General features: G+C 50.8%; 1 protein-coding gene across 1 annotated transcript in view; it reads right to left on the bottom strand.

The window, feature by feature from the left end:
- GRIK3 (glutamate ionotropic receptor kainate type subunit 3) overlaps positions 1-27,538 on the bottom strand; it is a 238,572-nt gene that overhangs the window by 56,220 nt on the left and 154,814 nt on the right. The window contains exons 4-8 of the mRNA XM_019015481.4: positions 20,416-20,597; positions 17,972-18,025; positions 8,069-8,242; positions 7,333-7,476; positions 1,867-1,974 (exon numbers count right to left, since the gene is read on the bottom strand). Of these exons, the coding sequence (XP_018871026.1) occupies positions 1,867-1,974; positions 7,333-7,476; positions 8,069-8,242; positions 17,972-18,025; positions 20,416-20,597 (662 nt within the window). The remainder of the gene's footprint in view (positions 1-1,866; positions 1,975-7,332; positions 7,477-8,068; positions 8,243-17,971; positions 18,026-20,415; positions 20,598-27,538) is intronic.

Here is a 27,538-nt window from a genome sequence, read left to right as displayed (position 1 = left end):
GATAATAGAGTTTTTCTTGAGTATTAGCTATGGCCAATTTGAACCAGCTGCCTGGAGGGCTGTTTGGAGAAGGATGTTGCAGGTGGGCTCAGATGGAAAGAGTACTCAAATGACGGATTATTGATGCCTTTTATGGCACAGGGTGGGAAGTAGTCGCATATGTGCCACCTAATTGCCCTCCCTAGAATTTTAGGTTATCCCTAGAGATGGGTAGCTGAGAGAGCAAAAGTGGGACAGCTACTTGAGTGAATACTGCATTCACTCTAGCACTGCCAGAGGAGGAAGGGTGCTCTCCATCACTGCAGGAGCTTAAATAGAAGCTGGAAGATCGCTTGATGAGAACTCATAGAGTTTGTGTAGGGTTGAGCAAACTGGCCCCTGTGATCTTAGGAGGGGAGGCCACAGCCCCTGTTATTAAGGGACTGATGCTATATATGGTGTGAAATAATTACAGAGTAATAGGGAGGCTTCCCCAGCCACCTCCTCCCTTGCACAGTAGCTCCCATGAGTAGGTGGGAAAGTCGGGAGAGACTGGAATAACTGTGGCTACAGGTACAAGGAGGACAGCATTGAGCTAGGCAGAGCCAGCCTTTGCCTGAGGGACAGAGGTCACATCCTGCAACCAGGGCAATTGTGTGGGCAATGGCCTGGAGGTCCAGGAGGGAGGGAGCATGACGGGGCCATGGGGTATGTTTCAGGGAAATGTGGAAACGAGGCCCAGAAAGGTCAGTTGGTGCATTTCTTGGAGAGCTGAAGTTTAATGACTTGGCACTAGGGAGCCATGGGCAGTTTCAGAGCAGGGCAGAGCTGTGCTTGGGGAAGCCTCATCTGTGTGTACACTCTGGATGGCTGGAGGGCTCAAGAACCAGGGCGGCATGTTAAAATAATCCACGTAAAAGGCTTGAACCAGGGCACTGCCGGGGTGGAGAGGACCGAAATCAGGGTCTTGAGCCCCAGAGGCATCCAAAGTGGCCCCTCCACTCTGCTGGCTTTTGCTCACTACATTTCATACACAGCAACTTGCAGGGTTGGGGAGGTGCCCTTGTGGCTCCCAGGGACCCACTTGCTGGGGACAGAGTGTGGCTGAGCCCCCAGAATCCAGGTCCCAGGGGATGCTGTGAATTGAGGGCTCGTATTAAATCTCCCTTCTTGGCCCAGCAGCCTGACATTGACAGAATATGCTGAAGGTTCCCAGGGACTGGGATTGGCCTCATTAAAACATCTCTATGTTAGCCAGATGGGAGGCCCCAGCCCCAGGCAGGCCCGCTTTCCTGGTCCAAACTCTCTGGAATCGCAGAGGCCTTAGAAGCCCAGAGCGAAGGAGCTCAGAATCCACGTGCTTCAACCTCTTTCCAAGGGAAAGAATCACCTTCAGTCTCCCAGACAAGCAACTGCTCTATCTTTGCTTAAATGTCTCCAGTGACAGTGAGCTCACTACTCACAGGGGAGACACTCTCTGGATAGAAAGGTTTTATGTTTTTTGTATTCTTAAATTTTTACCCAAGAACATGTCTGTCCTTCTGCTCCATGACAGCCCTGCAGGGACTCAGAGACTGTCCATCCACCCCATGGGCCTTTGTTATGCTTCCCAGGTTAGGCATCCCCAATGACCCTTACTCACAGAGTGACAGTGTGGGTGTCTGCTGCAGCCAGGCCACTGGCTTCTGTACCCTCCAGTCCAACCAGGCCTTCTTGTTCTCTGATGGGCCCCCAAGAGCTACAGGCTACACTGGACCAAGTCAATCCCTGAGGGGCAGCTGGACTGTGTCTTGCCCCTTGCCTCTGGGCCTCTGACTGAGGTCTGCCCTAGGAGATTTAAGAAGCCCCTGCTCCTCCGCCTGCCCTCCCTCTCCTGAGACCACGCACCTTCTCCAGGCCATCCTCTTTCAGGCTGATGATGTCCAGATCAAAATCCGTCCGCAAGCCACTAGTTTTGTTGAAAACAATTCGTCCAGTTAATCCTTCCCATTGAGCCTGCGGAGGGGAGAGGGCAGAGCGGCAATTCCTCGGGCTCATAAATCATCATTCGGTACAACTGTACAATGCTTCATTTTAATTACTCCTTGCACTGATACTGTTCCCCCAAGACCATGATTAATTAATAATCACCTCCATCATTGCTCGGGCTGCGGTGTGAGCCAGCGATTTCCATAAATTCTATTATGCTCTTTAGCCAGCTTTACATTTGCACCTTCTCGTGTACAACATCGATCTTGGATGCGCTCAAATGAGCCCCCGCCCTGAAGTCATGGGAAGGGGGAGCCCATGTCAGATCCTGGGAGATGGGTAGGGAGGCAGGCGGGCAGAGTAGGGCAGGTGAGGCCTGCCAAGAAGCAGAAAAGCCAAAGGGCCAAGCTGGCCTTGGCTGTAGAACCAGACGTTTGGCATAGCCCCCCGAAAGGCAGGGGAGACTGAAATCACCCCCCTACCTCCCAGCTCCAGCCCCATGTGTGCTGTGGTTAAGAACTCTGGGGTCTGAATGCTGGGTCCAACCACAATTAGCCGTGCGACCTTGGGTATTTCATTTTACCCGTCTGCCCCAGTTTCCTCATCTGTGCAATGGAACTAATCATTGTGTCCATCTTACCAAATGCTATAAGGGTGAAATGAGATAAGTCATATAAAATACTGAGAACGGTCCCGGCACAAGATGAACACTGGATAAATGGTAGCTTTTTTGTCATTTTTGTATCGTCATTAGCATCATTAACACAGAGAGAGGCAGGCAGAGGTTGGGGCAGACCTAAAGTGGGAAAAGCTCCATCTTCTACATCAGGGGTTGGCGTCCTATGGCTAGCGGGTCAACCTGGCCCTTGGCTGCTTCTGTAAATGGTTTATTAGCTCACAGCCATGCCCCCCGTGTTTATATATTACTTGTGTGCTGCAACTATGGAGTTGACTATTTGCAGCAGAGACTGTGGCCTGTAAAATCTAAACTATTTTCTATGAGCCCCTTTACAGAGAAAGCTTGCTAACTTGATTCTAGATAACATCTTTCCTGCGGGCTGAGAGCACTGAGTCTACGTGGTCCTTTCACACTGTTCATGCCGTGCAACCTCCACAGCAGCCGTGGGAGGTGGCCACACAAGGATCATGGTTCCCACTTTACAGACGAGGAAGCAGACCTCAAGGGGGCCATGGGTCGCCCAAGCTCACAGAGTGAACAAGAGGCAGAGCCAAACTAGAACCCGTGATCCCAGGACCCCTCGGTCTGGACCTGTTTCCCTCCTCCAGGAACTTAGGACGGCAGCTGGTGCACAGTTAAATACCCGAGCTTTCTGTGTCAGGGGCAAGAACAAGGCCCACACATCCTGGAGTCCTTGGGAACAAATGTGCACTTGGGAGCAAGAGGAGGGGAGAAAATCTGGGAGCTCACAAAGCCAGATTGGGCCAGAGAGAGGGTAGGGGAGGGAGGGTATCCGGAGAAGAGGCACGGGGCAATGGAAGGTCTGAGTAGTGGGAGCCTGGCTCCCAGTCCTTGCTTTGCCGCATTGGGTTCCTAACCACTCCGAGCCATGCTCCCTTGCAGATTCTGAATCGGGCTCCACAGCCTCTCCCTGCGGAATGCCCCCAGCACCCATGCATACACTCACAGTTCAACCCACAAGGTCATGGGTCCACAGTTCCCTGGAGTTTTATTGACAAATCCCAAATGAAAACCCTTAGACATCTCCAAGCACATGGGCAGCTCTAAGGTACTTTTACAGGTAAATGGGTAGTTGGGTAAATGTGCATATGCAAACTCAGGCAGTGGGGCCGTGCTTTGGAGGAGAGGGAGGCTATAAAACCAAAGTGGTTAGAAAGTGGGCTCTGCACAAACAAAGCAACCACTCTGAGCTTCAGGAAGAGAGAAATTACCTACTTCACAGGTATAAAAAGGCATATAGAGCGCTGAGCACAGTGCCTGCATACACAATCACAAGGATGTGACAGAGGCTATTATTTCTCCTTCGTGGCTTCCATCTGTGCAGCTCCCTTAGATTAGGGCTGGCCCTTGGCTGGGAAGGGAGGACCAGTCACTTGGGCCCCGGCCCAAGGCTCCAGTAGAAAGCTGGTCACAGAGGGCTATTATCCTTCCCCACATGAGCGCATTCAGTCCTCACTGTGACCCTGCCAGGTGGGCATCAGCATTGCCCCCATTTTGCAGATGTGGACACTGAGGCTCAAAGAGGGACTGAATGATGCAGGTCTCAAGTATTGGGTGGGACAAGACAGATTCGTTGCAGTAGCAGTGCTGAAAGTCCTGGGGTCGAGGCACCTAAGGTGGAGTCGGGGAAGCTTACATGGTGCCTAGGGAGCTGGGGACCGAGGGGTCGGGAACAGAGATTAAAAGATGCATCAGAGAAGGTAAAAGCCACTGTTTATGACTTCACAGGGAAACTCAGCTTCCCTCAGGCTGGCTCCCCAGTCCCTCCGCCTTCTCTCCTCTGTTGGCCTCACGCCCTCAGGCTATCTCTTGGCCCCCAGGGGAAATCACAGCAGGTGCCTTCAAACCTGCACTGTGAGGGAAGCCTTCCTGCCTGTCAGCTACAGAGGTATTAAATGCCAGCAGGTGCACGGCCTGTCTGTGGGCGGGTGGGCAGGGCAGGCCAGGGAGTGCAGGCAGCTCCTCCCCGTGACATTTCCTGCGCTGCCCGCCCCCTCTAGCCACCGCTCAGGACTTGCTAAATGAAAGATGCTTCACACGCTCTGAACTCCGGCCTGGTATTTTCCAGCTCCTCTCGGAAATGCCAAGTCTTTAAAGTGATTTACTGTCATGCAATCAGATGGGGAGACGGGCAAGTTGGAAATGGTCTGACGGAGGACTGTGCTGGGCTCGGGCAGGCATCTGAGGTTCGGTTGGGACCACAGGTACCACGGGGCTATTCTGGGCCTTAGCCATGTCCATGGATATAAAATGGAGATAGGATAAATGTTTCTGAAAGGGTTCTGTGAGGGAGTGTGAGCAGTGAGGGTCACTCGTTGGGCCTGGGAAGGAGAATGGAGCTCCTCTTTCTATGGTGGGCAGTGGTGAATCTGCTCCCCTCAGGGACTCACGGCTGAGCCTCAAAATTTCCAAGGGTTGAGGGGCGAAGTGTAAACAGGGTGGGTGTCCCTGAAACAATGTGGCCTGGAGACCTGGTAGTGGAAACCCATTAGCAAACAGGAAGGCACAGTGATAACAGTAGCGATAGTGGAAGTAACAGTGATGGCAGCCAACCTGTTCAGCACCTGCTACGAGCCAGGCGCTGTCCCTAGTGCGACACACGTGCCAAAACTCACCAATCCTCAGAACAACCTGATGATAAGGTGCTATTGTTATCTCCACTGGACAGAGGAGGACACTGAGGCACAGAAAGCTTCAGTAGCTTATCCAAGGTTATCCAGTTAAAAAGTGGTGAAGCTTCCAAGTCACTTTTGTCTGGCTCCTAAGGCTCCCAAATTTCCCGATTGAGCCAGAGGAGCAATAGGATCGAGGTGTGACCTGGGACACCGACACCCTCACAGTGGCCTCACACAGTGGCTGCTCAGCTGGAGGCCTGCTGAGGAAGGGGGTACAGGGGGCCGGAAGCCAGGTCTCAGAGTTCCCTGAGAGCAAGCTGATGATTGCCCGGCCAGGGCCCTGCTCAGGGCATTGGACAGTGGGATGTCCTGTGCAGTTTTGAGGGATGGGAAGCTGGATGAGAAGGGATCATCAGGCCCTCCTATACCAAAACATCCGGGACTGGAGTCCCTTCTAGGTGTGAAGGAACTACAGCCAGGCACTGAATTGATCCCTCACAATAACTGTGAGGTGGAGTTTGCCGGGTGTGGAAACTGACTCAGAGATGTCCCATAATTTGTCTGAAGCCACACAGCTGGGAAGAGGTAGAGACGAGATCCAAAGGCACATGTGTGGTGCCCTAAAGCCTGTATCTTATCCACATTTATTGCTCTACTGTGTGAGAGGAGCTGTACTTGGCCTCATCTGGAAGCAGCAATGGTGAACTTGGGACGTCAGGGGAAGCTGCCCTCCCTCGACCCCCATCCAAGGTGGGAAGTTTCTATGCTGTTTGCTCTCGTAGAGCTGCCTTTATTTACATATGGGATTCTCTCCTTTAGTGCTGTGACCTGATGCCTCCCTCTCCAGGATCTGCGTGTGCACAGGTGAGTCTGTTTTAGCTCTGTTGGGCCCCCAGGGCATAGCTAGGAGCCTGGAACCCAACTGCCAGTCACAAAGTGGGATTGAATAAATGAGTGTGCTCCTAAGAAGGCAGCCGGCTTCATTTCCCGCCCGCTGTGATTGTTACAGAGAGCTCATTTGTCCTTTCTATCCGGAGTCCTTCTAGAGGGCTTCCCCCACTGCCCTTGGTGTTGCCTTGGACATGGTCACTCCCTCTGGCCCGGGATGACTCTGCCTAGATCTCATACTCCCCAATTTTCTTTGTCTATCATCTGCTGGGATTTGACTCTGGCCAGGTCCTGGGTTAGGTGCTTTGCACATAGTTTTTCACTGTCTTCCCAACACCGCCTTCAGGCAGGCACTCACTATACCATACTGAAGATCAAAGAGTTAATCAGCTCACCCAAAGTCACACAGCTAGTTGTAATAGAGCCAGGATGCAAGTTCAGGCCTTAATTTCCCCCATCCATAAAATGGGGACAATAAGCCCTGCCATCCAAAGCTTACAAGGACAGTGGCAGATGGAGAAGCCTTTGAAATAAAAGTAGGCACTGTGTGTTCCACGGTCTAGGCAGCAGGACAGTTTCCATATTCTCTGGTTTCTCTAGAGTCAGCTCCATTGATGGGGTTTTCCACAGGAGAGCTGGTACCAGGAGAGGTGGGTCCCAGTGGGGGTGCTGGCTGGGAAGTTGGTCAGTGGGCCCACGATGTGAAGATGAGTTTGTGGGGCTGATTATTATGTATTGACCCTCCTCCTGCACTAAGCACTTTCCACGCAATGTCTAACTTCATCTCACGTGCCCACGAGGTAGGTTATGCTTCATATACCCATTTCACAGATGAGGTGACTGAGGCTCAGCAAGGCTCTCCAGCTCGCCCAAGGTCATACAGCGAGGAAGCAAACACCCTCATTTGTTGTACTTTCAAGCCCACGCTGCATCTTGCTGGCAATGCTGACCAGCTGCTGAGCACTTACCACGTGCCCAAGATGTATGCCCCTCAATCATGCCATAAGTTTGGTCCTATGGAGCCCATTTTCACACGGGAAACTGAGGCTCAGAGACATGAGGCAACTTGCCTGAGGTCACATGGATGAGAATCAATCCTTCCTGACTCCCAGACCACTCTGCTGCTCTGCAGGGCCCACAGCCCCGGGGAGACAACCCTGGTGGAGGCTGTGGGGCACTCACCTCCTTGATGAAGTTCATGAAGCGGCCGCCAAAGCGCCAGGCCTTGTGCCGATGGCACTGCAGGGAGTTCACGGTCATCTGTGGTGCCCGCTGGTAGCACACGGACACGATATGGACGGCGTCGTACAGTAAGGCTGCATCAGTCTGCAGGGAAGGGCCTGCCTGAGAGCGGCTCCCAAGGCCCTCCAGTCCTCAGCCCACCCTGCCCTGTCCCCCTTCTCCTCCCCTGCCACAGGTACATGATGTCCTGGTGAGCGAACAGGCCCAGAGGCCCTGGAGGTGACTGTGTCTACACCTCTGAGGAGTGGCCAGGCTTGGCTGACTCTGCTGCTCTACAAACATCCTGAGCACCCCCCTCTGCAGCTTAGACCTTCTCCTGCCCACCCACCCCACCCCTGCTACCCAGGCCCTGACCACACCTTCTTCTTTCTGCCTTCTCGGCCTTCACACCTGTGTGTCACAGCCTGAGTTCCTCTGTGACCTGCATCTCTGGGCCTTATTCCTGTTCTTTGTGACCTTTTGCTTACATGTCTGGATCCCCATCAGATGGGTCCCTTGGGGAGGGACTGTCTGTTTCACGTTTGTGTCCCCAGTCCCTAGCCTGGGGTCTGGCTGACACATGGAAGGTCTCAAGAAGAGAAGTGGTGGAGGGAAGAAAGAAACAAGAGGAAGGAGAGAAGAAAAGAAGGGAGGCAGGTGGGAAGCCCCTGGAATTCACCTCACCCAGCCGCCTTACCATCATCACTCCATCCAGCAGGCCAGACTCGGCCCGGGGAGCTGCCTGCAGCCGCTCCATGGACCACTTCTCCACAATGGCCGAGACGTGTGGGTTGTCCACATTGAGAATCCGGAATCCTGTCAGGTTCACGCCTGAGTAGCGGTAGGGCTCCAGGTCTAAAGCGTAGAGATCCTGGATAGAGAGAGGTTTGTGTAAACCAAGGCATGCTCACTGCTGAGAACTCCAGCCCCGCCTCCTACCCACTCCCTAATCAGGGCCGCCCCAGGGCCTGAGGTCGCAGCTCCCTGCAAAGCCCTGCAGAGGGGGTGCGGGATATCGGGGTAGTCACAGGAGCACCCATAGGACCACTGCACCTGGAGTCTGACTCAGAACTTGGGCAACTGATCCTCCATGCTAACCAGGGGATCTCAGCCTCTTTCTTCATCCACAAATGGGGTTCAATCCCCTTTCTAGGACCCAGTGAAATAGTTCACATAAAATACCCAGCCTCACATGCAGAGGAAGCTTAATGATGCTGCTTCCTTTCAAAAGGGGAGAACTACTAGTTCTGGGCATCTTGTTACACAGAGGGAGGCTGAAGGGAGCATTTTATCCCCTAGAAGAGGATATTTAAAAACAGTCTTTTCTGCCTAGGACTCAAAAAGTATGGCCCTCTTCTCTCCCCCTTTTCCCCCGATCCCAGCCAGGACCTCCTCATCCCTTGCCTCCTAGGAGCAGCTGAGCAGCGGTCAGCCTGTCTGTCGTGGGCCAGGCAGGTCCTGCCAAGGGTCCAGGAGAACAGGGTCTCAATGCAGGTGAGGCTGGCTGTAGCCCCGCCCTGCAGCTCTGGCTCTGGGGGCAGGGTGGGCTGGTGAAGGAAGGAGGCAGAGAGGGGAAGCAGGTGGAGGGAGAAGCCAGGTGTCCCTAAGCTAGGAGAGATGGCGGCTGAGGACGTGGCAGGTGGGAGTGAGGAACAAAGCTGAGCTCTCTCCTGTTGAAAACCACGCAAACCTGGAAATCAGGCAGAAGGGTAGCGGTGCATTTTTCCAACATGACGATGAAACATAGTTTACCAGGCCCTCCAGTATTACTTCATTCTTCTGGAGAATGCATCTGGGTTTGACTTCATTGTCAGCTACTTGTTAAAAGCTCAGACTCTGGGTTAATTTGCAGAATTTTGTCAAATAGAGGAGATACTCCCCAAGGTTGTGGTTTTATTGCCTTACAGGACATTAATCCATTTTCTATCCAACCTAGAAGTCTCAGTCTATGCTCCCCGCAACCCTACCTGAAATACCCATAAATACCCAATTCCTCAAATGCTCCTTGAGTCAGCTTTTCCATCCTACTGGTTCCCTCGTTAGTGAGTTGAATCCATCTCTGACGCATGTTCCTTCTATATTTGCATAAGACTCATGGTTTTGATTTTTTGAAATATATACTTGCACAGTCTAGATTGGCCCTATCCCACTAGTGGGGAAACTGAGTCTTGAGGTCACTGTCTGAGCTCCTCCTCATCTACTGTCTATACTCTCCCACACTCTCCCCTCACTAAGCTGCCCTCCTTCTGGCCCCCAGCCTGTCTTCTCCCCTGGGCCCCCCACTTAGTCACTCCATCTGGTGCTGGGAAAGAGAGGCTGGGGACACACTTGGGCTGTGCTTGACTCTCTGTGACTGCCACCGTCATGGGGAGCATCCAGCCGCATCACAGCCGCAGCTTTAGTGAAATCAACAATGACTCATGGAAGGATGATGAGTGATAAAGCCTAGAGACCTTTCATGCTGGACTGGCTTCCTCTGGTCTCTGAGATGTCTCTAATGGGCAGTAAACTTATCCTGTTCCTCCTGCATCCCCAAAGTGGCCTCCTTCTGGAATGCACTGTGTTGGTTTCCTCTTCAATGATTTGGGGAGTAGGGAAGGGGTTTGGAGCCGACTTAAGCCCAGGCAAGAAAGTCTGGTCCCAAGCTTGCCCAAATAAATATGGCCTTGATTCCAGGTCAGGATCTGGGATGGGGAAGGGGCTGGGTGACAGAGGAGGCAGGGGCTTCAGCAGATGCGGGCTTCCCTCTGAGATGGCCAGAGGGTGTCTCTGTGGCCCCAGTGTCAGTAGGGAGTGGGGGGTGGCAGTGCTCAGCCCTGCACAAGGACTCCATGGCTTCATCTTCACAGCCCCCTGTGAAGGAGGCATTGAATAGCACTCTATTCTATTTTTATAGATGAGAAAAGAGAGTTGGAGAGGTGAGGTGACTTACCTAAGGTCACATAGCTCATACAAGTCAGAGTTGAATTTGTACCCAGGTCTATTTCAATGGTGTGCTGCCACTGGCTCACACTGGCTAGTGGGAGCTGAATGTTAGCATTTCTTCCCAACTCTGCCTTCAGTGACATTACATGGCTAGCTTGGTATTGGCCATGGTAGGAGTATTTGTACCATGGACATTTGCAAGCATTACAAATCAGGATTTCTGTGTTTTGTCTTTTTTCTCCCTTTCAGAGAGCTGGTTGTTAAAGATTGACTGATGCATCGTTGATTGTCTTACTCCAAACCCTCTATGTTCTATGTCCTCGGTGGGTGTCCAGGACAAGACGTGCATCAGAGCTGTCTTTGGGGATTTTATTTTTCTAGAATATGAACCACACCTAGATACGCTGATGCATAGTCTGTGGTGGAGCCTGGAGTCTGTGTTTTGAGAAGCCACTAAGCGATTACTCGTGACTGAGAAACACACACAGATGGGTCTGGGTTTAGATCAGGATACCTCTCGAATCAGAGAAGGGCAGCAAAGAGGGGAGAGAATAAACATCCCAGAAGAGGTCTCCCTCCCTCAGCTCCTCCAGGGCGGCTCTCTGAGGTGGCCAGACACAGGCCAGACCACCTGGGCTCGAGTTTCACTCTCTCTCCTCATCTCAGTTGCCTCATCTGCAAAATGGGGTTGATAATGCCACCTACCATATAGAGTTGCCAAGGAAAAGAAGTGAGTTTGTAGATGCCCTTAGAACATGTCTGGGACATATCAAACATCATGTATGTGTTTGACACATGTTTATGTTCTGCCTTGTCTGGCAGGAGGTTGTGACAGCTACTGGGTACAGCCCCCAGGGCAGACATAGGTTGGGGTCTTCCTACCTTACTCGTCTTGGCAATATCAGAACAAGCAAAGTCAGCTCACATTTACTGAGCGCCTACAAATCTCAGAATGGCAGGCATTGTTCAAAGTACCTTACTTGTATTAACTCATTGATTCACATGGGCACACTACTAGGATGGTGTTATTATCACCCCGTTTTAGAGGAAAGAACTGAACCACACAGATATTAGGCCTTTTGCTCAAGGTTCCGTAACTGGGGAGTGACAGAGTCAACACCAGGCTACCCAGCTCCAGAGCCCTCCCTCTTCCCTATGATGACGCATCTCCTCCTACCGAGAGGCTCTACCCGCCCAGCCCCCAACTCATGCCCACTGCCAGGGCAGTCACCCTCCAGGCAGGGACTAGAGGGATCTTTCTAAGGTATCAATCCAAGCCTGTCATTTCCACACTTCAAATACTTCCATGACTCCTTGTAGTCTTTTGAGAATACAGTACAAATTCCTTAGTACAGTTTTCCAAAGCTCTCCACCCCTCCAGGCTCACTTTCCTTCCTACCCTCTCAAATTTTTTGTTCCAGGATGCAAGTTCAGGCCTTAATTTTCCCAGTCTCGCTGGCCCCTGTCCCCTTTGTCCTGCTTCTCATCCCTCTGTCCATCACCTTTGTATGCCTTCTATTTCCAGGCAAGAATGCTTGTCTTCTTGACCTCTCTTGGGTGAGCTATTCTCCAAGAATCAGCTCAAGCATCACCTCTTCCAGCAAGCCCCTCCTGATTGCTCCTGTACACATGCACAACAGAGTGGGTCAGAGGCGATTCTGCTCTTATCCTGAGACTTCTGGGCTTTCATGCCACTGGTAACAACTGCTTGTGTCTGGGTCTGTCTCCCCTATGAGCTATGGGCTGAATATTCCTGTTACCCAAAGTGGAAAGAAGGGCCAGCCAGCTGAGTGGCTCCTGGGGCACTTAAGCATCACTGAGAAGAGCCTGGAATGTAGCGACAAGTGTTTCACATCCTCCTCTCAGGGGCAGCTTCAAGGAAGGGCAGATGAAAATACTAGGTTGGTGCAAAAGTCATTGTGGTTTTTGTTATTATTTTAATGGCACCAACCCAATACCCTCCCCATGATATAAATGTTATTGCCGGGAAGTGGCATTAGTTGTGATTGTTTATCTATTAACTTATTATAATAATTCTTTTTTCACCTCTAGGCTTTTACCTACATGTGACATGTAGCAGGGGCTCAGCTGGGGCTAATTAACTCGGGGTTATCTACAGACTGGAAGTTTAGGAGAGGGTTGGTAAACTGCCTGGGGTGGAGGATGAGATCTTCCCCAAACTGCCTTTCAACCAGGAGGGTCTGGGGAGCTGGAAGGATTTCGTTTTGGACAGTGGTGTTATGCAAGTTTGGGGCCAGGGCTGACCTGCTGTGACCATGGAAGGGAAGCTGAGCTCTGCCTACAGGGGGCGCCCTCCTCACCTTTCCTTGCATGGCATTCAGTCTCTTCTCCAATTCAGTGTTGACCTGATATCTAAGGCTTGAAAGATGCCAAAGCTTTAGACTGCCCAGGGCCTCCGTGACTCGATTTACCCTCATCTAGGTAACCAGAGGCCAACCTGACTCAGTGTGAAGGGCAGCATCTCTGGCCTTGGTGGGAGCTTGGGTGCTGGTGGAACCAGCCCTTCTGGTCTCCAGAGGCAGCATTTGGTCTGTTGAGACTGACACAGAGGCTGCAGCTGATCACAGCCCGGGAGGGGGCAGGTTGGGGTGGCAGTGATTGGGATGACCTTCCTCCCTGTAACCCCTGAGCCTGGGCTTAGCTGCAAAGTGTTGTAGGGCCTGTGGCACAGAGTGCCCCCATCCCAGTGACATGAGGACAATGACAATGGGGAGCTGGTGAAGAGGCTCTTTTGTCCAGCTCCAATTTTTTTTTTTTTTTTTTATTCAGACTGCCCAGGGCCAAGACCCCAAGTGCTGTACACTGTGAACTGTGTGCAACCTTGCTGCTTGGCAAAAAGTTGTGTTCTCGATGCCAAATGTTGACACACTGAATTCAGTATCGATGAGGGACCTTTTAGAAACATTCAGCATAACATAATAGACTAATTCATTAGCACCCCATGGGTCTGAATGGGTAGGAGCTGAAGCTTGGAAAACATCGCCTTAAGGAATGACAGATGAAAATATCTTCCCCATGATATCACTGTTATTGCCGGGAAGTGGCATTAATTGTGATTGCTTATCTATTAATTTATTATAATTCTTTTTTCACCTCCAGGCTTTTACCTACACATGACATGTACCAGGGGCTCAGCTGGGGCTGATTAATGTGAGGTTATCTGGGAATGGCTCAAAGCTGGTTGGAACAGATAATGGCAGCTGGGGTAATTAAAATGTCTTCTGCATGGAAGAAGCAAATTTGGAGAATTTTTTTTAGAGGTGAAGAGTTGGTGATGTGGGTTTCCTAAAGGGAAGGAGATAAATGCCAGATGCCACTGTCCTCCCAAATAAGCCACAACTGACCAATGGGCACAAAGAGGGAGGATCACGAGGTAGAGGCCTCAGCAACAGGGCCGGAAGTGGATCCTGAAGACCGGAAGCAGGATATGACTGAGGGAGAGGACCAGGGGACACAGCTGGTGCTCCAACCGATGGGGTTCTGCTGGGAGATACTCTGGGATACCCCGCCCCATACTCCACTGCAGAACTGTGTGTATTGCAAGGGCTATGCCTCCCTGGAAGGGTCCATTCTTCCCGACCCTCAGATTGTGTGGGGAGGAAGGACAGTCAGCTGGAACAGCCAAGGACAGGACCAGGAGTCAGGAGCCAAGGCCTCTTGTCACTGATCTGCTATGAAACTTCAGGAAGTGCCTGATGCCAGGTTTCCCCACCAGTCAATGGGGAGTGCAAAGTGCCCTGTTGCTGGCCTCAAATGTGTAAAGAGGAAAATCAGAGGGCTTTCTTCTTGCTTTCTTTTTTAAAGTGACAGGGTCTGGCTCTGTCCCCTAGGCTGGAGTGCAGCGGCGCAATCTGAGCTCACGGTAGCCTCTAACTCCTGGGCTCAGGCAATCCTTCTGCCTCAGTTTGCCTTCCAAGTAGCTGGGACTACAGGCCTGCCCAACTATGCCTGGCTAATATTTTTATTTTTGTAGAGATAGGGTCTCACTATGTTGCCTAGGCTGGTCTTGTACTGGCCTCAAGTGATCCCCTTGCTTTGGCCTCCCAAAGAGTTGGGATTACTGGTGTGAGCCACAATGTCCAGCCCTAAAAATCAGAGGGTTTTGGAACTGGTGTAGCATGGGAGCTGCTGGGATTTCAGGAGGCTCCGTTTCCCCATTGACCTCAATTACCACACCTGAACCAACATGGTCAGGCATTGTGTGGAATCTGAGCCAGCCAGAGGAGGCCAGGGAACACTTGGTGTGGACTTTCAGCATGATAGGTTTCAGCAGAGGGCTTTGGAGCTGGACAGCTCCCTGCTGCGAAAAAATCCTTGCTCTGCTCCTTTCTTGCAGAGTGACTTTGAGCCTCAGTTTCCACGTTTCTATAAAACTGGGAGAGTCTATCTCCCTTGGAAAGTTGTTCTGAATTTTGGATGGGATGGGGTATGTTGAGCACACAGAAAACAAAAGCAGGATATTTAGTTTATTTAACACTTACACAGTAATAAGTGCCAAGCATTGTTCTAAGCATTTTATGACGTCAATGCACTCAGCGTAACAATCCTGTGGGGTAGTAATATTACTGTCACCATTGTATAGATGAGAAAATGAGGCACAGAGAGGTTAAGTAACTTGCCCAAGGGAGTGGAAGAGTCTCAATTCTAACTCAGGCCAACTGGGATCAGAGTGGTTTTAACTAACTGTTGCTATGATGATGTGTTGACAATTTCACGGATTACTTTCCACATTGCATTGCAGTCATCCATCCGTCCATCCATCCAGCCGTCTGTCCATCCATCCGTCCATCCATCCAGACATTAATGAGCACCTACCATGTGCCAGCTTCTATGTGGGTGCTGGGGACAGAGAGGTTAACTGGGCACAGTTCTTGTTTCTTATATACATGAAGGAAGCCACCAGCTTGTGAGCTTTGTGTTGAATCCATCTATGTACACCCCTCCCACCCAAGTGCCTAGTGCCCAGGACCTTGGAGAGCGTTTGTATATGGCTGCTGGATAAATGAATCAATGGATGATTAAGAAAATGAAGAAAAATGGACACTGGCCGGGGCTAGTCTCTGTTCCCTAGAGACTTTAGCACACCACAGCTACCCTGGGTACATCATATCCCAGTTGACCATCCATTCCTCCTCTGCCTCTTCTCACCATCTCTTTCTCTGATTATCACCCACTTTCCCAGGTCCAATTGTGGACTGGCTGACCATCAGTCAATGTTTCTCAATGGGGCACCATAGCCATCTGGGGCTGGACAACTCATCTCCAGAATCTTGCCCATCGTAGAATGTCTAGCATCCCTGATCCCTACTCACTAATTTCCAGTCTTGGTGACAAATAAATGACTAGCTCCCACATAGCTAAATGCTCCCAGGGTGAGGGTTGTGTCACCAGCAAGATTGCAGAAACCACCCTTGGGACAGACGACGACTACTTCTTGGCCAATCAGCTGAGGTCTGCCCATGGGTAGAGAGAAAGAATGCTCTCTAAGGTCCTGGGCACTGAGCTAGGCACTTGGGTGGGAGGGGTGTACAGAGATGGATCCAACACAGAATATAAGATAGAGCCACCAAGCAGAAAGCCTTGGGACATTGGGAGGTTCCAGTAGAATTGGGGTCAGAGCAGGAACAAAATCTTCCTATCTGCTTCACCCACCCTGAGTACTGCCCTCGCCACCCACTCTGTCTGCACAGGGCTTGTGCTTAAACCCCCTCTGGGCCTTGCTCCAAGTCCCAGCTGTAAATATCCTATTAAAAGCATCTCTGCCTGGCTCAAGCCTCATTCCAAGGCCGGGGTGGGGGGTCGTTGAGTTGGTAAAATGGCAGGGCCTGAAGCTTTGGCTCCTCAGCCCTGCAGCCTGGCTGACCTTCCAGGACAAGACTCTGGGAAAGGCACCACCCCAGTGACCCCAGTACCTTCCACGTTAATGCCATTGGCCACTAGGGTCAAGATCGAAGGTCTTAAAGAGAGGATCCTAGTGTCCCCGGGTCCAGGAGTTGCTCTCAGCACCCTAAGATCTCAGGATGGGATGGGGAGGGCTGCCATGAGTGGGCAGAAAGTTGTGGACCCCTGGAATGTGCCCCACCCCACCTTCCCAGTCTTGCTCCTCTGCCCTGCTCCCAGCTCTGGACAGAGGTAGAGTTTCAGGGGTCTGGTAGCCTCCATTGACTTTCCAGGAGACAGCATGGCAGGAAGAAGCCAGCTTAGGTGGGCGGAAATCCAGAAGGGATTCAGGGGAGCTGGCTTCACTCTGCCTGATCTCATTCACCAGCTTCCAGGATCCCTTTCTCCCAACATGGCTCCTGGCAGGTCCCCAGGTCTGAGCCCTGGATCAGGAGAATCGCAGGGTGGCCCCTGAGCTCTGCTGTGGGCACAGGGTGCAGAGGGAGGGACTGTAGGGAGGATAAGTGCTTAATAACCAGCTCTCTGGGGGAGGCGGCTCTTATTTGTAGCATTTGCTCACTTCCATTGTGTAAGCGTTCCCATCACAGTGATTTCAAGCTACCAACATGACATGGACTTAGGAGGAGATAATGCAATTGGCTCTCGCCCGCTGGATCAAGCCAGCTCCTGCATACCATGAAGAGCTAACTTGCCTCTTGGCCTTTGCTTATGCTGTTCCTTCTGCATATAATGTCCTTCCTCTTTCTCCCTTGGTGAACTCCTATGGATCTTTCGAGGCCTAGTTCAAGTATCTGGTTTTCTGTAAGACTGCCTCAAACTTCCCGCCTTCCACGAGACTCTCAGAACCTAGGGGGTCCTAGGTGCTGGGTAGGGAGAGCTAGCTGGGTGCTGGACAAATGAATGAATATGGTTAGAGGCCTACAGGGCTGCAGTGGCTGGGCGGACACATACTGCAGGAGGCTTTTTGAAAAGCAACAGGATGGTCAGTGAGGCTGTCACTCACCCCAGACCTGGGATGGGTGGAACAGTCTGCCCAGGGCCCCAGCAGGGTCTGAAGGTGTCTATCTGCAAGGCAGTGAGGCTCAGGGTGGGTGCCCTTTTGGCACACGAATCTCTTTATTCTGCTGAACTCAGGCCACAGCTAATTATCCTAATGGGTTTAAATGGCCCTAAATGTTCTCAGAGTTTGGACAAGACCCATCTGGAGCCTGTAGGTGGGCTGGGCTAGCTGACAGTGAGTGGGCAGACTTCAGTATGAATGTGGACAGAATCCAAAGCGACAATTCCCGTGAGGCCCGAGATATGCGTGGGGGAAGTGTGGGCTAGGAACCGAGATCCATGATAATCATAATAGTGAATACTTCCAGAGCTCCTCATGTACCAGGCACTCACTGCGTGTTACCTTATTAACTCATTTGGTGCTCACAGTAATCCTAGGAGGCAGAAGCCCATTTTGCAGAGGAAGAAACTGAGGCAGGGAGGTTAAGTGACTTAGCCAAGGAACCACAGTGGTGAGCAGAGGAGCTGGTGTTCACATTGGCTCCAGAGTTCACATCCTTAATTATAACATGATGCTGCCTCTCACAAGTGGGCAGGTCACAAAGACATATTTGTGCCCTTACCTGGGGCCACCCCTACAGCCTGAGGAAGCTGCAGCAATTGTCTTCAGTGGGCTGGCCCAGGCTAAGCCACAATGACCTTGATCCATGAGAGTCCCACCCCTTTCCCGTGCCAGGACCCAGAGGTACATTACCAGAGTTGTGAAGATGAAGTGGTAGTACTCAGTCATCATGCCCATGGCCATGGCCTGTGGAAAAGCAGAGTGTTAGTGATCAGCAGGGAACCCCTGAGCAGCCCTCCCCGCATCCCCACCCAGGGCTGAGAATGGGACTGGCAGTGGGTTGGGGAAGGCTGGCTGCTTGGAGTAAGGTGTCCTCTGAGACCACCTCTGAACAGTGACAATGACTGCCTGGCAGACAGCAGTGGATTTCACACTGGAGCGTGCTGTAAAGTCACCTGGGACAGATTAAAATGCAGATTTTTGGGTCACATTCTTCAAAGATTCCAAATTCTGCAGGGCCAGTGGGGTCTAGCTGCCTCTTTTGAGTAAGCATCTCCCGGCCTGCCACACTTAGAGAAATGCTGATGGCGTCAGTCTGAGGCTGTCTTCTCAAGTGCCCTGGACTCCATTCAGCTGAGCTCCCTGTCCTGGATCCAGAGGCAGTACATTTCCCCCCAACCCTGCTAACCCCCTGGCCCAGCCAGGCCTGAGCTGGGAGGTCTGTCTTCAGCCTCCCCAAGAAGGGCTGAGGCATCCCTGCTCCCTTAGTCCTGGCTGACCACAAAGCAGGCCACATGGCCACTGTGGAATTCTTACTGTCTGCCATCATGAAGTCTACATTATCTATAGTTTATGTATTTTATTAGAAGCCTGTAATCTATTCTACTAATGACTATAATGCATTTTCTACAGAGTTCCTCAGAATGCTGGGCCCACAGAGGGCTCTGGGGAAAATGTCACCGGTTCAAGTACACTTTGCAAATGCTGCCCATTCCCTCCCACCTTTGAAGAGTCACAGCCCACCTCAGCACGTTAAAGGCTCAGAGAAGTCCTGCAAGAAGCTGATTGGCTTAACTTCGTTTAAATCTGGCTTTGGCTCAGCTCAGAATCTTCATTTCTAATTCCAGAAGTTTTAAAATCAGACAGACCTGGGAGTCCATTCTGGCTTCCTGCCTGGATGACCTTGGGTCCGTTACTTTCCCCTTGAGCCTCAGTTTCCTTACCTATAAATTGGGCACGAGAATTCTCCCTGTTTCCCAGTGTGGTGATAAATGAGGAGCTACATGGACCCGGCAGAGAGCAACTGCTGAGTAAACCAAAGCCATGATTGTCACCATTCTTCTGTTACACATGCTGTCTGGGTGGTGGGGGTGGGGGCAGGGGGGAGAAGAGGCACTGGGCACAGCTGATCGGGAGGCTGGGGGTTATGGGCTTTCTGGGGCGTGTGTGTTTCCTCGACAGCAGCTTTAAAGATGCCCAACGCTGGGTGTCAACTGCCTGCTGGGTGTCAGAAGAAACTCCTGATGTTTTCCTTGTTGCACTGAAGCCTCCATAATGGTATGAGATGGGGATTATGAACCTCATCTACAGAGGAGGGAAATGACTCCTGGGCCTCTTGCTCCAGGGCACACAACGTGAAAGGGCAGAAGCAGAACTCAAACCCTCAAATGAGCCTTTTAAGTGCGGTGTAAAGGAGCTTCCTTTGTGAGGAGCCAGGGATAGAGGCTGCCATTCAGGCCTGGCACCCCCGATGGGGCCCAACTGGAGGATGGGACTTGAGCCCCTCAAGGCCTCGAGAACACTCCGGCTCAGCGTGTCTCCTCCTGCACGCCTTAAATCACCTGGACCCTGAGGGGTCATGTGTCAAAGCCCCACAGAATGCCTCCTCCAGTCACCAGAAATGCTTTCTGGGATGACATAATTGCCTTTTACACAAAGCGCCAGCTCAAATCAGTTTTTGGTTTCAGCTGTGGCACCCTTGGAGCGGGTGGTAGGCGATTTCACTGTTTATTTTCTTAGGTGACTGGCGGAGCTTGGCTCTCGTCCCCAGCAGGCCATGCTGAGCTGTGTTTGGGAACGAAAGCCCATCCAGGACTGAGAGCCATTCTCCTCCCCCTCTGTCACTGCAGAGCTGAGCAGATGGTACGAGAGCCTTGATAAACCTCCCAGTAATAGGAGAGTAACACCAAGTGCCGTGGGCTACGGGGAATTAGTCACTGGAAGAGGCGGTGAGGCATTCTGGGGGCTGTTCCTGAGAATCTGAGGCCTCTCTGCTTCCTGGAGTGCTCTGCTCCTGTGTGGCTGTGGGTACCTCCCGGCAGCCTCTGCCTCCAACCAGCACAGAGGTGGGATGGAAACTCGTGTCTACTCAGCACTCTCCCTGTGTCAGGCCGGGCTGGGCGGATCATCCAACCTCACGCCAACTCACAGAGTAAATACTGCAGTGCCCGTTTTGCTACCGGTGAAAATGAGGCTCAGAGAGGCAAAGTGACCACCCAAGGTCACACAGCAGGAAAGTGGCAGAGCTAGGAGTCAAACTTAGATCTGGCAGCATCACACCCACATTTGGGAAGGGGACATGGGAGAAGTGGCCAGCAGACCCCATTCATCCCTCCCGGTGGCCAGCACTCACGCACCTGCTTGAGGATCTGGGCCGCCATAGTGTGGCTGCAGTCGAAGATAATGCGGAATTCCCGGCCTCGCTTCATCTCCTTGAGCAAGGGGCGCGAGTCGTCAGAGTCGATGGGGAGCTGACGGATCTTCAGGCGGATGTTGTATCTTGATGGGGCCATGATGAGCTCCTGCAGCCGGATGAGCCCTGAGGGGCCATGGAGCACAAAAGACACACGTGTACCACATGTATCCACAGCTCCAGGCACCCACTTGGACTTGTGTGCACACACATGCCCATGGCCACAGGTCTGCAGACATACATGGACAGAAACGTGGCCCACAGAGACTTGTGCACGTGCATGGACAACACTGGAGAGCAGGTGTGTGTGCACATACAAACACATGGCTACACGCACGTGCATGTCGATATGGGCAGGAATACACTTGGGCTTATCAACACGTGTGTATATGTAGATTAAGGCCTGTGCACACAGTGGTGCAGTACACACATATGTAGTTTCAAAAGTAGGCACAGATAGCAAATTCCCACTGACCACACCCATCTGCTTCTCTCTAACCCAGAATGGGTGTAAAGCCTTCAGGGCCTAAATCAGAGTTCACCCCTCTTCTTCTGTACCCACCCCCAACATTGTGAGACATGGGACATGATTTCCCTCAACATCTCCAGCGAGCTGCTTCCAGGATATGGGCACAAAAGGCAGCTCCAGCCTCAGTGGTACTAACCTGTACCAACCACTGGGCTGGGTAAGGCCAGGAAGTATTTGTGTCTCCCCCCTCGTCCTCACTAAGGGCAGTCTGCCTTGGTAAACCTTACCCACTTTTTCAGGTTTAGTGCAACCACCTCCTCCATGAAGCCTTCCTCTTTTGCTCTGTCCAGAAAAGATCACCCTCTCCTCCAACTCAGTGGCCTCCTCCCTCAGCAATGGCCTCCTCTGGCCCCACCTCATTCCCCTCATCCTGCCACCAGCACGTTGATATCTGGGGCTGGGTTCCCACCACCGCCAGCACAGGGCCTGGCACTCAGGTGGTACTCAACAAAAGTTTCCATAATTGGACTGACTTACTGTTTTTTGTTTTTTGTTTTTCCTCCCACACTGAAAAATCTATCCTCTACCTTGGTTGGCGTTTTTGTAAAACCACTTAATCTGGGGACTTCCAGGGAAAACTGAATGTCACTTTCTGGAGACAAATGGCTTACTTAGGTCTAATTAAGTTCGTTTCTGTCCCTATTTCAAGGTCCATTTTTGCTGACTTCTTTCTGCATAGCCTGGGAGCAAGCCTGCTTGTTACTCTGTATATACTTCTCGCCCCTTCCTCCCCTCCAAAGAAGAAGCTGAGCCAGCACACGGCCAGGTCCCAAGAGGGCCATCCCCTCCTGCTTGCTTGGTCCCTAGTCATCCCCAGGACTCAGTGTCTGGTCCTGGTGACACAGTTCACACAGCATGTCCCACCCCTGCCCCCCACCACTAATGGCACTTCAATTTTCCTTTGGGGAAAAACTCCTCCCCCACTCTTAGTTTCTGTGACTCAGGAGGGGTCCATCGCCAGCTCTAGGGGCAAAGCACATGGCCCCAGCCTGGCAATAGGTATTGACTCAGAGATAGGTACAATACCATCGACTCTCAGAAACTGTTAGAACAACTGGCACAAAAAGAGGGTGAGAAACACTCCCTTTTTCACTGAACTTCAAATATGGAGGTTGTAAGTCCAGGGTCCCCACGTAGACCTCGAGAAGGATTCCACCAGGACAGATGTCAGAGAGAACAAGTAGCAAAGAAATCCTAATGATCTTCACTTCAGCCTCTGGATCAAATGGTGCCTGAAGCTAAAATTAGCTCCAAACTTTCCAGTAAAGGAAACCAAATTGCTGCCCCCCAACTTTTTTTGCTTAAGCCAGTTTGCACTGGATTAAAGTTTTCAATCAACTGTTACTCTATCTGGAAAGAGTCCCCCTGACCGCACTCAGATAGCCCTCTCCAAAAGCCTTCCAGCAGAGAGTCCCCAGTTTCCAAAACAATCTCTGGTACACACCCCTGAGTCTGTTTAGCAATTATTCCCATTCCTGAGGGCTGGACATCAGGAAAGCAATCTGATTGGTGTCCATCATCTCACTTTGCTTCGGGGACAGAAATGTATGCTCGTAGCCTAAGCCTCCTAAAGAGCTTCCACACAAGCTTTGCCATGACTGGGCATCAGGAACCCCCAGCCCACTGAAGACTCAAACCCATGTGCTGGAGTTGGGAGACGGCTATGTAGTCCCAGAGTGGTCTGGATCAAACAGGTGCCCTGTGCTTCCTAATACCAGACTTGATGGGGAGGAGAAAGAGGCTATCAGTTGACCTTCACATAGAAGGGAGAGGCCACAAGCTATCCCAAGACACACACACAGGCTATCCCCCTCCCAATGTATCCCAGAAGTTCTTGATTAGGTTGAATGATGTTTCCCTTTCATATCTGTTACCCCGTGAGGCCCAGGGTGCACAGTTTGCTCCTCCCTGTTTGGTTTTGAGACTTATGTGCGGCATCAGCAGGCACGTGGGCTTTGGGGACCCAGGCTATGAGGACTGGGACAGGCTGGATGCTGGAGCAGAGGCCACCAGGGCCTTCTTGTCAGCCAAGCACATCGCCCCGTGTAATGCATGGTGACCCACATTCTCCAGCAGCAAATGTCAGCCCTCCTTCCCATCAGTGTATTCCCAAAGGAGACCAGAGGCTCCTCTCAGCCCACTCCAACAGAGGACTAGGCTCTCTTTGTTTGCCTGAGATGAGCTTTCCTTTCTGGCTGCTCCCCTAATCAATCTCTCTTAAAATATCTGCAGTGAATCATGGTTGTTGGAATCATGCTTTTCACTCACAAAGCGCTTCTGCATTCATTACCCTATTTAACCATCTCCCAATCCTAGAAGGCATATAGAACAAGGATTTTCATTCCAATGTTACAGAGAAAAATCCCAAGGACCACAGAGGTTAAGTAACACCACAGAGGTTAAGTGATTATGGAATCATAATTAGAGACCCAATAACATTTTGACTCCTAGGCTGTAGCCCTTTTCTTCATCCCAGGTTTTTGTTTGTTTGTTTGTTTAATCCCATCCTTTCACCCTCAAGATGAGTTTGTCTTTATGCATAGAATAGATAAGGCACAAAGCTCGTGGGGCAAACACTGGCTGACTTCTCAATAGCCATTCCCCTTGGGGGAGATTGCAGCCATGACCCCAATTCTTCACCTCTCCTTATAACCACACCCTTTGCCATGTAACTTTGCAGGGCCCTCCAACTGGGCTCACCCATGTGAATTGTTTTGGCCAGTGGGATGTTGGCAGGTACCATGCAGGCAAACAGTTGAAATGGAATTGTACATTGGGTTTGCTCTCTTGCCCCTCTGCAATTGTCATGACAATGTGCCTGGGCTATCCTGCTGGAGGACGAGAGACAGGTGGAGAGCTGAATACACCTGCATTTCAGTCAAGGCCAGCCTATATCAACCAACAGCCAGCTGCCCCCCAAACAGGTGAGTGATCCAGGTGAGCCCAGAAAAACGACCTAGCCAAGTTCAAGAAATCACTGACCCTGTGGACTTGTGAGTTAAACAAATGCTTATTATTTTAAGCCACTGAGTTTTTGAGGTGGTTTGTTACACAGCATTATTATAGAAAGAGATAACAACTGCACTCCCTTCCAGCATTCTAAAAGAACTGTGATTGTGTTTGGGTGAAAATGCACCAGTCCCATGAGATGACTCGTGATTGGCAGGAGCCAATCAGTGGCAATCCCATTCCCACCTGACAAAGTCTAGAATAGTAGGTATGGACCCAGTGAGCTACACAGGATTGTCTTCTAGAAGGTTCTGAGACAGATCTTCCTCTTTGATAAGAGGCATGAGTCATATTAAGAAAAATCTCATTGGGCTGGTTGTGGTGGCTCATACCTATAATCTCAGTGCTTTGAGAGGCTAAAGTAGGAGTTTGAGACCAGCCTTGGCAATACAGCAAGACTCTGACTCTATAAAAAATTTTAAAACTTAGCAGGGCATGGTGGTATGTGCCTGGGTTCCAGCTACTTGGGAGGCTGAGGTGGGAGGACCATTTGAGCCCTGGAGTTCAAGGTTGCCAGGAGCCATGATTGTGCTGCTGCATTCCAGCCTGGGTGACAGAGTGATACCCTGTCTCTAAAATAAAAAAATAATGAAGAAGAAAATCCCATTGGCCTCTACCTTCTGTATGCCACCTACTGCATGCTCCGAGGTTCAGCAGCCCTATTGTGACTATGAGCTGAAGGCCAAGAGAGCTGTGGCAATACTGACCCAGCACCCTGACTTTGTCAAGCTGCTAAATCATCCCAGGAAAGGCCCATCTCCAGAATTCTTGTCAGTGAGATAACAGTTTATTGCTTGAGTCAATGTGAGTTGGGCTGTCTGTTACTTGCAGCCAAAACATCCTGATGGACACAATCTCCAAAGCAAACACAGCCAAAGCCCACTGTGGAGTACTTCCCACTCCATGGGTTTGATGACCCGTACATTGTCCTGCCCTTTGACATACCCGGATTCTGGGAGCACACTTCTTTCTACCCACTATACATCATCAAAGTTATATTATTTGGCTGACGCCAACCCTGAGCCCCTAGTGCTCATTGTCTTCTTGATCAAACTCACTGACCCATTGACTCCCCTATGTTTTAAATATTTGTTGAACTGAATTGAGTTGAATTTAACTGAATCAAATGGAAAATGAAGTTGAATTAAACTCTACTTAAATATTGAAGGAAAGAGTATAAAGATGAAAAAATGAAGATGTTGCTATCCTATCTCCTTTTGAGAAGTTAATTGTATTCCAGAGGAGTGGGTACCTGCCCAGTGATCACAGGTAATTCCAGGCCATCAGAGCTGAGAATGAAGTGACATGTACTTATAGTCAGAGCTAAAGGCACTTGTGGGTAAGAGCTGCAGACCTGAGCATCAGCTCTGGCCAGTTTTGCTAGCATGGTATCCATCATCATGATAAAGCACCTTTTCCTCTGCAAAGCCACTTCCTCCACCCTCCATCTAGACTATGTCAGTGTCTGCTCTGACACTCTGTACCCATGACATTCCAGTTACATGTCTTCAACATTACCCTGTTCACATCCCTTTCTTCTCTTCCATTCTGGCCCCATGTTCTCTTCCAAGCACCCCTTGAATTCTGGCCTCCTTTGCTCCTGTCTGGACCAGTGCAGTCGGCTGTGCTCTAGTCTCCTTGCTCTAGGCTCTCCTTCCAACCCTCCCTGTGCATTGCTCTTAGAATCACCTTCTAAAACTCTGCTTTGATTATTCTACTCCTTTGCTCAGCAATACTCAATGATCCTTGGCTGCTTTAAAGATAAAACCTGAACTCTGAGGCTGGACATCAGAGACCTTGCATAGCCAGCTACACTCTGTTAATCTGACTTTTTCTTCCCACCTTCTATACCTGAATCCTCTCCCCTAGCCAGGCTGTCCTCTTGGTTAAGCTGCTAGGTACAGTCCAACCTAGTTTTTGCTCATGCTGTTCCCTCCACCTGTAATTCCCTCATGATTCCTCTCCTCATTCATCTATCCTCTCCTCATTCACCTATCCTGCTCCAATCTCTCCTCCTCTGGTAAGTCAGCTCAGACCAGCCAAGGCCATAGAGCTTCCACTCCCCAAGTGGTCTGGCTCTGACTAAATGTATATGCCATTTCATTCTTAGCTCTGATGGCCTAGAATTATGTGCGACCTCTGGGCAGGCACCCATTCTTCTATGCTAAGATTAACTTTTCAAAAGAAGACAGGATAACAACATCTTCGTTTCTTCACCCGTATACTCTTTCCTTCAATATTTAATTAGGGTTTAATTCAACTTGATTTCCAATTCAATCCAAACTAATCCAATCCAGTCCAATCCAACTCAGTGCCAACAAACAATGAAAAACATCTACACTGTACCAGACCCTGTGTTAAATCCTGGAGGCACTGAAAGCTCCTGGCCTGGAAGCAGACACAGACTCACAGACAGATAATGATTCACAGTGGTACATTAAGAAACAACTCCACAATGCAGCAGAAACACTGGAGTGGCTGGGAGGTGGGCAGGGGCGCCTCTCAATGGCAAGGTCTTCATGCTGGGGTGAATAAGCCGGGCTGGGGATCCCTGCTCTCAAGGATCTTCTGTCGGGTGCTTTGGAAATAGCAGGAACTCAATAGATGCTTGTAGAAGCCTGAGTTAAATAAACAGCTTTCCAATTGTCTTTTCTGAGGGAGTCTCTCCCTACTATTTCCAGTCCCCATTAGGAGGTAATCAAAAGCTGACATTGAATCACAGGCAGCTGAGAGCTGGAGGGCTCTTTCAAGGCTGGATGCAGCAGCTCTTGACACGTGGGCAGAGCAAGGCCAGATGGGTTAAGTGACTTGCCAAGGTCACTCTCTCTTAAGAGGCCAGGCTAAGAAATGTCTTGGGACTCAAGTCTTTGGAAAGAAAGAGGAGAAGAAACAGCTCCATGCTGGCTAGCAGCACAGACTTTAGGCTCAAACAGGCCTGTAGGTGCATGCTGGCTCTGGCACTCACTAGCTGGGTGACAGTGCACAGGGCATGTCACCTCTTTGGGACTCAGTTTCCTCATTTCTAATTCATCGCTCCAGGGAGTTACTATGAGATTTACATGAAATGAAATAAGATCACACTTGCACCACTTGGTTCGCAGCAGGTAAACAGTAGCCTTCTTTAGCAGATGAATCCAGAAGCATGTATGAATTCCATCTCTAGGGGACTCTCCAGGTCTGTCCCTGCCCCACACATCCTCACAAGGATGACTTAAGGATGAAGGCAGGGACCGGGCAGCAGTCAGTGCCCTCAGTGGCTCTTCTCTCCCTTTTCCCTTTCCTGCTTGCTCTTTTTGTGACTTATGGCAGACCATTAGCTCTCTGTACATAGAGCTACATGGAGATGGCTCTGTTCATGCAGATGGCTATGTTGTCCCGTTTGTGTTTCCCTACAATGTAGTGCTTGCCAAGACCAAGAACTGAGTTTTGGTGTGGTGTGGTGACTCACACCTGTAATCCCAGCACTTTGGGAGGCTGAGGTGGGAGGATTGCTTGAATCCAGGAGTTGGAGACCAGCCTGGGCAACGTA

The sequence above is a fragment of the Gorilla gorilla genome, chromosome 1, assembly GCF_029281585.2.
Source record: "Gorilla gorilla gorilla isolate KB3781 chromosome 1, NHGRI_mGorGor1-v2.1_pri, whole genome shotgun sequence".
Lineage (NCBI taxonomy): Eukaryota > Metazoa > Chordata > Mammalia > Primates > Hominidae > Gorilla > Gorilla gorilla.
This window is presented reverse-complemented; position numbering and strand designations above follow the sequence as displayed.